This window comes from Capricornis sumatraensis, chromosome 2 (genome assembly GCF_032405125.1).
Source record: "Capricornis sumatraensis isolate serow.1 chromosome 2, serow.2, whole genome shotgun sequence".
Classification (NCBI taxonomy): domain Eukaryota; kingdom Metazoa; phylum Chordata; class Mammalia; order Artiodactyla; family Bovidae; genus Capricornis; species Capricornis sumatraensis.
This window is the reverse complement of record NC_091070.1, coordinates 3027261-3043125: the sequence shown is the minus strand read 5'-3', so window position 1 is coordinate 3043125 and position 15865 is coordinate 3027261. Positions and strand designations below refer to the sequence as shown.

Below are 15865 nucleotides of genomic sequence, written 5' to 3'. Positions count from 1 at the left end.
AAAGTGAAAAGTGAAAGAGACATCGCTCAGTCATGTCCAACTCTTAGTGACCCCATGGACTGCAGCCCACCAGGCTCCTCCATCTATGAGATTTTCCAGGCAAGAGTACTGGAGTGGGGTGCCATTGAGTGGGTAACAATTCCCTTCTAGAGGGGATCTTCCAGATGCAGGGATTGAACCCGGGTCTTCTGCATTGCAGGGAGATTCTTTACTGTCTGAGCCACCGGGGAAGCCAGGCTTTGAACCTATAAAGAAGGCTGTCCAAGAAGGATGATCTGCAAAAGAAGTGGGTCCCGAGCTGCCTCCCTCAACCTCTGGTTTCACAGTGAGAAGAACTAGGGTGCATCACTGTGTTACTTTTTGGTGAGAACTCACTCGATCTACACATAGCATGGTGCCCACACAGACAGGCTCTTTGTACCAGAAAAATCTGTATCTGTGTCTGCGTGGGCTGGGTGGTATGCTGCAACCTACTGTAAGACCATATATTCCTATCTTATACAAATCATCATCAGGCTCGCTCTTTCTCAAATACCCTTTTGAGCAGTGGGTGATGAGAGGGGTAAATGGGAAATGCAGGGTAAGTGGGAAACGCAGGGTTAAATACAATCAACCCAGTTTCCACCCTGCAGGCTTCTCAGGGAAGGCGGAGGAGGTGGAGGGAAGAACTCCAGAGCTAACAGACCCCCAGCATTCAGCCCAGAGCTACGAGGTAACTTTGGGCAAGTTGCTTAAGCTCTGCAGGCCTCAGCCTCCTCATTCAGAAGGCAGGGATAATCATCTCATGTGTTTCTCTGGACCAGAGAGAGGACTACATGAGATGATGTCTCTCAAGCACTTTGCACAATGCCCGGCGCTCAGTATGTATTCAATAAGCTGAGCAGGAAATGCTTATGGTGATTTTTAAATATTTCCTCAAGTTCTTTGACACTCTCTCCTTCCAAAGTGCATTTAATCATCCCTCCTCCCAAACGTGGTGCCTCACATCTCATGAAAAGAAGGAGGCAGCAAATCCGTTTGCGGCCACACAGATGGACCTTGAGAACATTGTGCTAAGGGAAAAAAGTCAGAGAAAGACAGACACTGGGCGATCCAACTTACATGTGGAATCTAAGAAAGCCAGACTCAGAGAAACAGAGAAGAGGCTGGTGGCTACCAAAGGCAGTGGGGTGGGGAGTAGGCGAACTGAGAAAAGGTGGTCAGAAGGTACAGACTTCCAGCCATAAGATAGATAAGTCCCAGGGATGTAACAGACAGCACGCTCATTAGAGTTAACAAGACTCTGATATATATTTGAAAGTTGCTCAGAGAGTAGACCCTAAAAGTTTTCTCATCATAAAAAATTAACAATGTGAAATGATGGATGTTGACTAAACTTACTGTGGGAATCATTTGACAATAGATAAATGTATCAAATCATTATGTTTTACACCTAAACAAATGCATGTTTATGTCAATTATATCTCAATAAAACTAGAAGAAAAAACAAAGACTATGGTAATAACAATGTATGATTTATTTTTTTATTTTACATGACTTTATATTTAGAACCATTTTATGATTTATTAAAAAAAAAAAAACTCACTCTGCTTTTAATATTCCTAAAAGCATGCTAACCAAAATCTTGATTTAGGAAGACTTAGGACATTGTGCATCATTTTAAATACTTTCATTCTTTCAATAACTATTAAAATGAGTTTATCATTAGGGTTTCAGAGGTCTTAATCATATCTAGTCTGTTCTCATTTACTATTTTATCAATTCCATTGTGTGCACACAGATTTCTGACGTTAGGTCATGAAAGGCCTAACTGTGCTCTCTCTTGAAGGGCTTACTCTGGAGGAAGTTGGCCATGTTGTGAGGATACTCAAGCAGCCTGCGGAGAGGTTCACAGCGGCAGGGAGTGAGGTCTCTCCCAAAGACAGCGGCAATCTGCAAGTCACATGAGCAAGTCACCTCAGAGGCAGATCTCCCAGCCCTAGTCAAGCTCTCAGATGACCGCCAGCCCCAGCCAACATCTGCCCATAATCAGCAAGTGACCCCCAGCCAGACAACCCAGCTACGCAGTTCCTGAATTCCTGATAGAGATCATAAACACTGATCACTGGCTTAAGTCACTAAAGGCTGGGGCCATTTGTCACACAGCAACACTAACTCTCCAGGAGGGAATGAGAACAGGCCACTCGGCCATCTCACATCGCCAAGAAAACGTTTGCTTTTCCACGCAACATCTAGAAAGATCACTTGTGTCTCATCGAACACACTTTGAGAAATGTTGGCTGACAACTTAAGTTTGTAAATCTTGTTCACATTCACCATCTCATTTGATCATCTCAGCAAATGTTGACACAAATGTTACTATGCTCTCTCTTTTTTTTTTTACCCAGGAGAAAACTAAGTCTCCAAAAGCTTAAGTGACTTGTCCAGGTTCACATAGCTACTAAAATTGGTGGAACTCAGACTGAGTATTATGATTCCAAGCCATGTTTTTTCTTTATTATTTTTTCTGGTTCAGTGAGAACAGCCTAGGTGTTTTAAACTCGGGATAAGAATATGAAAGCCTTGGGACTTCCCTGGTGGCCCCGTGGTTAAGACTTCACAGTCCAATCCAGGGGACCCCAGTTTGACCTTGGTCGGGGAACTAAATCCCACGTGCCGCAATTAGCATGCAGCACAGCCAAGAGGGTTCCAGGAAAACATCTATTTCTGCTTTATTGACTATGCCAAAACCTTTGACTGTATGGATCACAATAAACTGTTGAAAATTCTGAAAGAGATGGGAATACCAGACCACCTGACCTGCCTCTTGAGAAACCTGCATGCAGGTCAGGAAGCAACAGTTAGAACTGGACATGGAACAGCAGACTGGTTCCAAATGGGAAAAGGAGTATGTCAAGGCTGTGTACTGTCACCCTGCTTATTTAACTTCTATGCATGGTACATCATGAGAAACACTGGGCTGGAAGAAGCACAAGCTGGAATCAAGATTGCCAGGAGAAATATCAATAACCTCAGATATGCAGATGATACCACCCTTATGGCAGAAAGTGAAGAGGACCTAAAAAGCTTCTTGATGAAAGTGAAAGAGGAGAGTGAAAAAGTTGGCTTCAAGCTCAACATTCAGAAAACGAAGATCATGGCATCCGGTCCCATCACTTCATGGGAAATAGATGGGGAAACAGTGGAAACAGTGTCAGACTTTATTTTGGGGGGCTCCAAAATCACTGCAGATGGTGATTGCAGCCATGAAATTAAAAGATGCTTACTCCTTGGAAGAAAAGGTATGACCAACCTAGATAGCACATTCAAAAGCAGAGACATTACTTTGCCAACAAAGGTCCATCTAGTCAAGGCTATGGTTTTTCCTGTGGTCATGTATGGATGTGAGAGTTGGACTGTGAAGAAGGCTGAGTGCCGAAGAATTGATGCTTTTGAACTGTGGTGCTGGAGAAGACTCTTGAGAGTCCCTTGGACTGCAAGGAGATCCAACCAGTCCATTCTAAAGGAGATCAGCCCTGGGTGTTCTTTGGAATGATGCTAAAGCTGAAACTCCAGTACTTTGGCCACCTCATGCGAAGAGTTGACTCATTGGCAAAGACTCTGATGCTGGGAGGGATTGGGGGCAGGAAGAGAAGGGGACGACAGAGGATGAAATGGCTGGATGGCATCACCAACTCGATGGACATGAGTTTGGGTGAACTCCGGGAGTTGGTGATGGACAAGGGAGGCCTGGTGTGCTGCAACTCATGGGGTCGCAAAGAGTCAGACACGACTGACCGACTGAACTAAACTGAACTGGGGGACCCACAGGGCTGCTTACACATTAGAAACTGATTTCTCAGTAGTAAAGTTGTTGCTAACCAGTACGACAGAATTACAAATATCGGCATTTTAGCCCATTCTGAAAGGTCACCGTGACTTTCAGACTCTCCATCACTTGAGCAAATCTGCATTGACGCGTCAGGGATTTCTTTTCAAACTGCAAACACTACTGTTGCCCCTACATCGGGTAACTGGATGAATAAAGACTAGAATCCTTTGCAAAAGAGATAGCAGTTGAGATCAGAGCTCTGCAGAAAACAGGGCAAGGTGGGGGTGTGGAGCAGGCAGAATGAATGAAGGAAGAACAGAAGCGGAGGCGGAAGGGGGAGCTCCCGTGATCACACGTTATGGCAACGTGGGCTCTACAAATTCTACACTTCGCCACCATTCCACTTTGCTTCAAAGTTCCCCCCGTGGAAAAAAGAAAGTAAAGTCATTGGTAGAACAGAAACTGGAGTTCCCTGAAATCCTGCCCACCTACCCCTCACACCGCCTGTTATGCCCACCCCCGTCTGCCTCCCTGGCTCTGGGAATGAAGGAAAAGGAGGGTGTCATTTCCCTGGGCCCACCCCTCCCCATCCCAATGGTTCTGGCCCTCAACCCCCATGCCAGCTCAACATGGAAGACGAGGACACCAGCTTTCAATTTTCAATTGACAGTACTCAGTCCCAGACACTTACAAGGGGAAAAAAGAAAAATTTCAAACTGTGCCTGCAAACCACAGATAGACGTTTTAGGACATAAACACGAGGATTTTGTTTCTCCATCCAGTAATGAGCCTGACACAGTCAGGAGCCCATGGAGAGGACCTTTAGGAACAGAGCCCCAGGGCGACTGATCCTTTGACCTCTGTGGGAAAGCTGTCAGGAAGGGGAGACCAACATGTTCCTGGTGCCACATTGGGGCAGATTGCATAGCCAAGCCAGGCAGAGCTGAGCCCCTAACAAAGTCTAAACCCAGCCAGCTCACCCAGAAAGCGCCCTTTATAACAGAACCTGAGCAGAGCCAAAGACGGTCACCTTTACCCACCTTCCAGCTTCAGCCAAGGGAGATGTCCAAACTGAGACTTCCTAATTGGCTTTCAGTAAAACGGTTTCATTCTATTTCATCATTAAACTCTCTAATTCCACATGGACTAAAAGGAAAATGATTCCACTACCTCAAAAAAAGTATATTTGAGACTTCACTGGTGGTCCAGTGGTTAAGAATCTGTACTTTCACTGCAGAGGGCCATGGGTCTGGTCAGGAAACTAGGTAAGATCCTTGCCTGCCATGTGGCATGGCCAAAAATAAATAATTTCTTTAAAGTGTTAACAGACTTAGAGAATGAACTTACAGTTATAGGGGGAGGGATAGTTAGGGAGTTTGAGATCAACATGTATACACTGCTATATTTTAAATGCATAACCAGCAAGCACGTACTGTGTAACACAGGGACCTCTGCTCAATTCTGTTCTGTGGCAGCCTGGATGGGAAGGGAGTTTGAGGAAGAATGGATATAGGCCTAAGTGCTGTGCACCTGAAACTATCCCAACACTGTTAGGGATAAATCAGGTTACACTCTGATAGAAAATAAAAGTTTGTCTTTTTAAAAAGACAGACAAAGGTAAAAAACAAAAATAAGGATTAAAAACAAGTTTGTTTTTTTTTTTTAAAGGTACAATTTACCTTTTTTGACCAACAGTGGGTCCCTAGCACTGTGCCGACATTAAAAACCATTATCTCGGCTGTGGTGAAATTTCCCAGTTTGGGGCAAGATGTAGTTTGTATTTTTTAAATGCATCTCATTTAAGATGATGCTCATGAAGAGCCTGCTATGGACTGAACTGCATCCCCTTCCCCAAGAAAAAAAATTCATATGTTGAAACCTAAATCCCAAATGCCACTGAACTAGCAGTAGGGCCTTTAGGAGGTAATTAACATCAAGAGAGGTCTTAAGGGTGGGGCTCCCATTCAACAGGGCTGGTACCCTTTAAGAAGAGGAAGAGGCCTCAGGGCACGCTACATCACAGGAAGGCATGGCAAGGAGGTGGCCACCTGCAGCCCTGGAAGGGAGCACTCCCCAGACATCAGCCAGCTACTGCCTTGATCTCGGATTTCCAGTCTTCAAAACTGTGAGAAAATAAATTTCTGTTGTTTCAGCCACTCGGTCTAGGATATTTTCCTATGACGGCCAGAGCAGACTCACGCGGAGCCAAAGTGGAGATGTTTCAGAAGCAGGGTGGTGCAGCAAAGTGAACCTACCCCATCTTCATCCCACCCAGTGATCAACAGAGTCTGCAAGAGAGTGCAGCTCCTCCGGAAAAGAGCCTGAGCCAAACCTGGACCCACGTCGGCTTTGGAACATCTTCCCTCTTTACTTTCTAGGATAATTGTGCTGATTCTGGCATATTACTAATCCCATTTGGAAAGCTGATCTCCTGAAAGTTGGATATTAATTCAACACAGATTATTTTCTTTCCAGAAAATCTAAGCAATACAAATGTGTGTTTGGAAACACATTAATAAAGATTGCACTCCATCCATCTTACAGGTTAAGTGTGGCTCATATTCACAACGGAGCAAAATCTCTTTTGAACCAAGAGTGCAGAAGTGAGATCCAAGGCTCTTCCTTTGAACTCATGGGACAAAAGGTGTTCAGTAGAACTCAGCTAGTGCAAGTACAACCTGCAGAAAACCACCATCAACCCTAAGGGCTCACTGATCAGCCAAAAGACTTCCTCCTCCAAATCTCCGAGAAATCTGTTTGGATCAGAAAGAATGATAGAGTGTGGAATGGACAAAAATCCTGGAAGAGAAGAAGGCGTGAGGGGAACTTCCCTGCACATAGGCATGAGGAGGCCTGGGCTGGCACTGCCCGTTTGCAGCCTTGGGCCCCCAAAGAAGCCACTGACTTGTTCTATTTCTGTCAGTAGTAAATCTAAGGCTCCAATATTGACAAAAATAGGGCTGTTTAACGAACCAATGAGATCATTTGTAAAAAGTGTTCTGTAAACTGAAAGGCAATACACACATACGATACAGGCCTCTCTGGAATTTTGTGTTAAACTATTCACTAAAAATGCAGCTTAAAAAAAAACAGCTCTGGCTCTAAGGCCTCGCTTCTTTCTTTGTTGTTACTGTTGTTGTTCAGTGGCTAAATTGTGTCTGACTCTTCTGCCACCCTCATGGACGGTAGCCTGCCAGGTTCCTCTGTCCATGGGATTCTCCAGGCAAAAATGCTGGAATGGGTTGCCGTTTCCTTCTCCAGGGGATCTTCCCAACCCCAGAGATCGAACCCCAGCGTCCTGCATTGGCAAGTGAGTTCTTTACCACTGAGCCACCAGGGAAGCTCTGCTTCTTTCTCAAATCGATTTAAATACCCAAAGAGAGCTGCATGCCAATGGCCAACATGTGCTAAATTATTCCTGGGACACCAACCGAATCTGTGCCAGGCCACATCTGCCCACCCACCTGCCCCTTCCATCCCCACTCCTGGTGAAAAGGCAAACAGACAGAAACAGCTTGCTGGAGGCTCTGGAGAGCTGGGCTCTCGCCAGGAGGTGGGAATATCAGTGTCCTTCCTGATGCCTCCTCAGTTAGGGATACTACTATCCTATCGTACTTGTCCTCTGCCACCAGTAGGTTACAAGAGTGCTGGAGAATCTTCCATGGCATCCATGGGCCACATCGTCTTTTCCTTTCCTCTGATGGTGGGCATTCAGATTGTTCCCACGTTCTGGCTGGTGTAGATGGTGGAATATTATTCAGTCGTGAAAAGGAAGAAAACTGTGCCATTTGCAGAGATGTGCATGGACCTAAAGACTCACACAGAGTAATCAGAAAGAGAAAAACAAGTATCGAATAGTAACACATATATGCGGAATCCAGAAAAACGGTACGGATGAACCTATTTACAAAGCAGAAATGGAGACACAGACGGACAGAGCAAACATAGAGACACCAAGCGTGGCTGCAGGGCATGAAAACGGAGGTGGGAACTGACATGTATGCTCGATTAGGTATAAAATAGATAACCAGTGAGAACCTCCTGTGTCGCACAGGGAACTCTGCTCAGTGCTCTAAACGGGAAGGAAATCCAAAAACGAGTAGATGTGTGTATATGCATAGATGATTCGCTTTGCTGTGCAGCAGAAACTTACACAACATTGTGAGTCAACTACACTGCAATTAAAAAGGAAAAGAGCGCTGAAATCTTCATCACTGGAAGCCTTAGAGACCCTCCATCCCTGTATCCCTACATATATTCAGCAAAAGATTACTGAGCATCCACTAAGTGCTGGGCACCTCCCAGGGCCTGGGGTTAAGACAGCAAACAGGGCAGGGAACACTCCGACCTGTGGGGCCCACCCACTAGCCAAGGAGGCTGGCATCATGACACATGATGGTTTCAGCTCACAACAGGTACCAGGAAGACAACTCAGCGGGAGACACAATGGAAGCGATAGGGTCAGGGAACCAGAGGCAAGGTTTTTAGATGCAACAGGGAAATCCCTGCTAACAAGGTGATGTGTGAACTGAGGTTGAGAGAATGGAAAGAAGCCAGCAACGCCAACATACATTTATAAGCCACTGAAAGTGCAAGAAAGGCCCTGAGACAGGGGACTCATCTCATCTACTTGCAGAACAGAAGGAAGCCAGGGGGCCCAGCGGTCAGACCGAGGGGAATGTTGAAGAGACAGGATCAAGAGGTCGTGTCAGGGGCCTCCTGGACGGAAAGTGCAGCGCAGAGAGGCCAAGTGAGCAGCCCGAAGGCACACAGCTAATTTCTGCGACAGCTTCTTTTAGAAACTAAGTCTTTTGCCCCAAAACTCAGTTTTTCACACCATTAGGATATGCTTGCCTCAAGCTGTAGAGATAGTGTTTGCTGATCTTGTTGGTTTTTAAAAGCCTTCAACATACACAAAAGCAGCCAGTCAATCCCAATTTTCAAAAGAACATCATCAAGAAGAGAACCCAACAATTTAAAATGTACGTAAGGTCTACTCTGAAAGCCAAGACTTAGAGCCCATCTCCTTCTGGGTAGGTCCTCCACAGTCACTGTGTCTTAAAATCAGTTCAGTTCAGTCGCTCAGTCATGTCCGACTCTTTGCGACCCCATGAATTGCTACACGCCAGGCCTCCCTGTCCATCACCAACTCCTGGAGTTCACTCGAGTCCATTGAGTTGGTGATGCCCACCAGTCATCTCATCCTCGGTCGTCCCCTTTTCCTCCTGCCCCCAATCCCTCCCAGCATCAGAGTCTTTGCCAATGAGTCAACTCTTCGCATGAGGTGGCCAAAGTACTGGAGTTTCAGCTTTAGCATCATTCCTTCCAAAGAAATCCCAGGGCTGATCTCCTTTAGAATGGACTGGTTGGATCTCCTTGCAGTCCAAGGGACTCTCAAGAGTCTTCTCCAACACCACAGTTCAAAAGCATCAATTCTTCAGCGCTCAGCCTTCTTCACAGTCCAACTCTCACATCCATACATGACCACAGGAAAAACCATAGCCTTGACTAGATGGACCTTAGTCAGCAAAGTAATGTCTCTGCTTCTGAATATGCTATCTAGGTTGGTCATAACTTTCCTTCCAAGGAGTAAGCGTCTTTTAATTTCATGGCTGCAGTCACCATCTGCAGTCATTTTGGAGCCCCCCAAAATAAAGTCTGACACTGTTTCCACTGTTTCCCCATCTATTTCCCATGAAGTGATGGGACCGGATGCCATGATCTTCGTTTTCTGAATGTTGAGCTTGAAGCCAACTTTTTCACTCTCCTCTTTCACTTTCATCAAGAGGCTTTTTAGCTCCTCTTCACTTTCTGCCATAAGGGTGGTGTCATCTGCATATCTGAGGTTATTGATATTTCTCCCGGCAATCTTGATTCCAGCTTGTGTTTCTTCCAGCCCAGTGTTTCTCATGATGTACTCTGCATAGAAGTTAAATAAGCAGGGTGACAATATACAGCCTTGACGTACTCCTTGTCCTATTTGGAATCGGCCTGTTGTTCCATGTCCAGTTCTAACTGTTGCTTCCTGACCTGCATACAGGTTTCTCAAGAGGCAGGTCAGGTGGTCTGGTATTCCCATCTCTTTCAGAATTTTCAACAGTTTATTGTGATCCACACAGTCAAAGGTTTTGGCATAGTCAATAAAGAAGAAATAGATGTTTTTCTGGCACTCTCTTGCTTTTTCCATGATCCAGCAGAGGTTGGCAATTTAATCTCTGGTTCCTCTGCCTTTTCTAAAACCAGCTTGAACATCTGGAAGTTCACGGTTCACGTGTTGCTGAAGCCTGGCTTGGAGAATTTTGAGCATTACTTTACTAGCATGTGAGACGAGTGCAACTGTGCGGTAGTTTGAGCATTCTTTGGCATTGCCTTTCTTTGGAATTGACATGAAAACTGACCTTTTCCAGACCTGTGGCCACTGCTGAGTTTTCCAAATTTGCTGGTATATCGAGCATTAGCTTTACAAATATGGAGGAAGGCCAAAAGCTCAACAGAGCATAATCGTTTTACACTTAGGTCTTATTTCTCCACCGAAACCTCTTGACAGTGTTTTGTTTAATTCACCCAAGTGCAATCAAAACCAATCTGTTCTCAAACCACCTTCATCTTGTGCTATTAAGTTGTCAGGTAACAGGGCTGTAAGCAAAACATAATTACAACTTCCTTCCAAAATCTGTGAGCAGAGCCACCTGAAAGTGCAAGCTTGTTCATACCCTGGTGGTGGTTTAGTTGCTAAGTCATGTCCGACTCTTGCAACCCCGAGGACTGTAGCCTGCCAGGCTCCTCTGTCCATGGCATTTCTCAGGCAAGAATACTGGAGTGGGTTGCCATTTCCTTCCCAACCCAGGGATAAAACCTAGATCTCCCGCATTGCAGGCGGTCTCTTTACTGCCTGTTTCTAAGGAACTTCCCCTCCTCATATCTATTATGACGCTAGATTCACCTTCATCTCCCCCTTGCTAAACACATTTGGTCTATGTAAACCCTAGACAGCATATTCAAAAGCAGAGACATTACTTTGCCAACAAAGGTCCGTCTAGTCAAGGCTATGGTTTTTCCAGTGGTCATGTATGGATGTGAGAGTTGGACTATAAAGAAAGCTGAGTGCCGAAGAATTAATGCTTTTGAACTGTGGTGTTGGAGAAGACTCTTGAGAGTCCCTTGGACTGCAAGGAGATCCAACCAGTCCATTCTAAAGGAAATCAGTCCTGGGTGTTCATTGGAAGGACTGATGCTGAAGCTGAAACTCCAGTACTTTGGCCACCTCATGCGAAGAACTAACTCATTGGAAAAGACCTTGATGCTGGGAAGGATTGAAGGTGGGAGGAGAAGAGGACGACAGAGGATGAGATGGTTTGATGGCATCACCGACTCGATGGACATGAGTCTGAGTAAACTCCGGGAGTTGGTGATGGACAGGGAAGCCTGGACAGCTGCAGTCCATGGGGTCGCAGAGTCGGACACGACTGAGCAACTGAACTGAACTGAAACCCAAACTTCCAAAGAACAGACCCAATGCCTGTCCCGTGACCAGGGACTAACCCCCTCCCCCGGAGGTGGATGGAGAGAGAATGGTTAGATGGGTCAATGGAGAAAGGGATAAGGTACCAAGACTGACTCACTGCCTCCCTGCCTTCCTCCTCCTCCCCCTCGACCCCCTCATCCTCTTTTCTCTTCTTCCTTGGAAGATGCTTCTCCAGTCCCTGAACTCTGGGATCCTCACCAGGTAGGAGACAGAGGCCTCAGTAATATGAGGGATAGACGGGAAGAGTGTTTAAGGGCTCCTATTTTGATCCGACCCACTAGCTGTGTGACCTCTGATAAGTTACTCAACCTCTCTGTTTTCCATTCCCTCACCTATAAAATTAGGATCGTCTCTCCCTTCTGTGGGCTTCCCGGGTGACTCAGTGGTAAAGAATCTGCCTGCAATGCAGGGGACTCGGGTTTGATCCCTGGGTTGGGAAGATCCCCTTAAGAAGGAAATGGCAGCCCGCTGCAGTATTCTTGCCTGGGAAATCCCATGGACAGAGAAGCCTGGCAGGCCGCAGTCCCTGGGGCCACAAAAGAGACAGGGCAGCAAGTAGACAACAACTTTCTTTTATGAGTAAAAAAGAAGACTGAATAAATGAATCTTCTGGTTAAACAACAATAAATAATTTAATTAACAATTTAATTAACCATGAATAAATGTGCACTGGTTCTCTACTGGTGTGAGAGTCACGCCCAATTCTCTGCCTGCCTTTACACCCTGGCTAGGAAAGACTGACATCCACACCTTCAGGAACAACTGTGCCTCAAGTCAGAATATACTATTGCAAGGCAGCTCAGTGGTGTCCCAGTGGCAATCAAGTGTCAAGTGGGGACAGTAACACTGTGCCATCAGATAACTACTGTGAGCATAACTGTGAAATTCCGTACGTCAAACACCTGGCATGCAATGATTGCTCATTGAATGCGGTGACTTTTATTGCGGTCTTTTCATTTTTAGCACCATTGGTTGTGACCATAGGTGCTACTTGCTTGCTTCTTCACTGTTTCAGGCTGTAAAATATGGGATTCATCTGTGTTTATCACTGTGACATGAATAGGTAGAAGGATGATTATATAGAAATGCATTTTAAAAGCCATGGCAAGCTTCACAAAATCAGCCCTCCCTATCAGAACTCCTTGAAAACGCTGATCTGATATTTTAGACGACGGCCCACTTGACCCACCTCCTGAATGACTCAAGGATGTCTCCCACTCAGCAAGACCTGGGCTGAACTCAGGAGTTTTCCCTCTAGACTGACCCTGCCCTCGCTCTTCCCAGTCATTCCAGCCACCCCACTCCACACTTGATTCACACAAAGCCTGTGCCCTCCCGAGCTCCCCAGTCCATCCACGGCTCCATCCCCACAGCGACCACTCTGGCCCACTCCACTACTGTGTCTGGTCCCTCACACCCGCAAGAGCCAGATAACACTTGCTTCAAAACTTACTGCAGATCACGTCACTTCTCAGCTTGAAACACTACAGTGACTTAAGATAAAAAATACTCTCCAACCCCGCAACCCACAATTCTCCCCTACCTGCAACAACACCAGACTTCGGCATCTGGGTCCATGGTTTCACCAGCCACGCCTCAAAACACAGGCTCTCTTGGTCTCTGCTCCCGCCGTGGAAACCTGCTTTCAGTTCTACAAACACACACACTCCCTCTGCCTCAGGGCCCTTGCACTTGCTGTTTCTTCTTCTGCAAGCTGCCCTATTCATTAGCTAGTTCATCCCCACGTATCCTGCAGGTCTCAATACACGTCTGACTATCTTCCCTGACCACCCATCTCCCCTGGTTCTTGTCACTCTCTTCCATCCGACGCTCTCTCAAACCCTTGACGCTCTTTTTCACGAAACATAGGCAACAGTATATAAACTTGTAATTATGTACTGCCCTGTGCAAGGATTGATTTAAGTCTCCCTACAGACTCCAAAAAGACAGAGCTTTTTGTCTGTACCATTCTGCCTGTATTTCCTGCACCTGCGACAGCATTTGGTTTGTAGTAGATATTCAACGAATATGTTTTGAAAGGATTCCTCCCCCCAAAAAAGCAAACAGACCGAAAAAGGCACAATTCCGTATTTCCAGAGATGGAGAGAGAAAATAGCAGCTCTGGGTTGTATTCAAGATAGAACAGCCCTGGTGTTGAGAATAGGCAATTATCTCCTCACTCTGTCTGCAAGAAGCTGGTCAATTCCTAAGACGTGTCCTCAACAATGAGTGGGTTTCCTCTCTTCCAAACAGAAAAGAAGAAACGCACTCGTAATAAACACACACACACAGATACACACATCAGGCAAATTTCAACCCCAACTTGCACAGAGGCGTTGTCTTGCCCAACTCAGCCTTCGGATGAACTAAGAGAAAGGTTCGTCAAAGGCATGAGAAAAGCAAGAGCATTCTTGTCAAAACTGGACAGGAGGTTTCAACTTGCTCGGCTGGCAGAGTGATCGCTCAGGAGCAGCCTTACATCGTATGCTAATTAGAGACGCAGCGGCCGACCCTGGGCACACACAAATCTGTCTAAACCGCTCCCTTTTGAGTCCAGGGAACACTGCCCAGCATTTATAAGAGCCTGTACGCTACACTACTACTCGGGCTGGGGGCACACAAAGCGCCCCTCCCCGAACCCTCAGCAGCCCCACCCTTCTGGAAAACCAGCCCCTCCCGCTCTCTTCTACTCCCACCGGAGCCAAACTCGCCGCCTGGTTTGATGATAAGACTAAGCAAAGATCGGGAAGGCCCCCAAGGGCTTCATTTTTCCGCGCGCCCCAGAGAAGGGCCACCTCCAGGGGCTGCTGCTGCGAGGCGCAGCCTCACTTGCTGCCTGGAAACCCTTCCCGCTGGGGACACCCCGGGCTGGCGGGGGAGCCCAGGTCCAGGGGAAGGCACCCCACCCACCTTTGCAGAGACAAAGATCACCAGAAACAAAGGAGACACGCACACACTAACACACACCAAGTCAGAAGCGAGCACCGACACTTGCTGCAATCTCAAGCCAAACAGCCCGCTTGGTGTGTCTTTAGATAGATGTTGAAACAGTCAAGGAGGGACAATGTTAGGGGTTAGGGCAGGCGCGATCCGGGCCCAGCACCCACGCGGCCTCCGCCCGCCGCCCACCCCGCTGCAGTCCCCAGGCGCGTTTTCCAGCCTCCGGACACACGCCGCCCGGGAGCCTGGGTGCTTGCACTCCGGGATGCGCGCGCACACGCCGGGGATGGAGGCAGGGCCAGGGCGGCCAGAAGTAGGAAATACCAACCTTTAGGATCCCAGTTCACCTGTTTTCTTGGAGTCTCGATTGGAAATTTCATTGCTCCGTTGCCCGGGAGGGGAAAGAAAGGAAAAGAATCGAAATAATAATAAAAGTCCTGGAGCTTTACCAGCCTCGGTACGGCAGTCCAGCAAAACAATTTCCCAGGATGGGGGAACCTCGGGCTGGCTCGTGGAGGAACCCCCGAGAAAGACTAGCGGAGCACTCTTGGCTGATGCGCGAACGGGAGGCTGCTTGGGTGTTTGCGCCGGTGGCGGGGCGGCCGGCAGCCCCCAGCCCCGGGGAAAAGGAAAAGTAAGACCGGAGAGGGGTGGACCGACAGGGAGGCTCGGCCAGATGAGGGAGCCACGCGGCTTCGCAATCGCGGGGCCGGCAGGCGTGGGGCAGAGCCGCCGGAGGGCGGGCGCCAGGGAGAAGCCCACTGCAGTGTCGCTCCGGCCCCCCGAAGGCGTGTGCTCACACACTCCCGCACGCGCGCGCACACGCACACTCGCACACACTCGGCCGGCCGCGCGCTCGGGCGGGCACGGCCGCCTCGCTCGGCCGCGCGGGGCGCACAAGCCCCACCCCGGCCGCGGCTCCGCGCCCCCCGGGCGACGCCCCCCACTCCCCGGCCGGCGAAAGCCATTGGGCAGAGGACGCGCGCGGCGCCCGGGAGCCTCCCCGCCGCGCGCCGCAGAGGCCGCGCCACGCGGGAGGGCGCGCCGCGGGTGGAGGCGCCCGGCGCCCGGGCGGGGGGCAGCGGCCGGCGGCGGGAGGCGCCCGGAGGCGACGGGGAGCGGGCGGCGGGCGAGCGGCTACTTACTGGCCGGGCCGGCGCGCTCCGCAGAGTCGCCGCGGGAGCCACGCTCGGCCGCCCCGCAGGCGCTGTAGGCGGCGGAGGCAGGGCCGCGGCGGCCGCTCCGCAGACCGAGGGCTCGGCGGGGACCGACTGTCGCCGCGTCCAGCCCGGGCGCGCCCCCAGCTGCGTTCCTCACTTCGGGTGTTCCCTCCGGCCCCCCGCCCGCACCCCGAGCCCGCGTCCCCGGCGCGCTCCGCGGAAGCCGGTGCCAGTCCCGAGCCTTTTGTTCTGGGGCCGCCCGGCGTCCGCCGCGCTCTCTCCCCGCCCGGGGAAGCTCGCTCCCCAGGCGCAGCCGGGCCCGGCCCCAGCTACCTGCCGCCCGGCCGCGGCCGCGGCTCGGAGCCCCGGGAGGAGCGGGGGGAGGGGCGCCTGGAGGGAGGCGCCGGGGCCCCTGCGGAGAACCGAGGT

The 15865-nt window shown here is 49.0% G+C and overlaps 1 protein-coding gene across 1 annotated transcript in view; it reads right to left on the bottom strand.

The window, feature by feature from the left end:
• KCNK10 (potassium two pore domain channel subfamily K member 10) overlaps nt 1-14656 on the bottom strand; it is a 154013-nt gene extending 139357 nt beyond the window's left edge. Inside the window, exon 1 of the mRNA XM_068965873.1 lies at nt 14605-14656. Within this exon, the coding sequence (XP_068821974.1) occupies nt 14605-14656 (52 nt within the window). The remainder of the gene's footprint in view (nt 1-14604) is intronic.
• Between the last annotated feature and the right edge of the window lie 1209 nt (nt 14657-15865).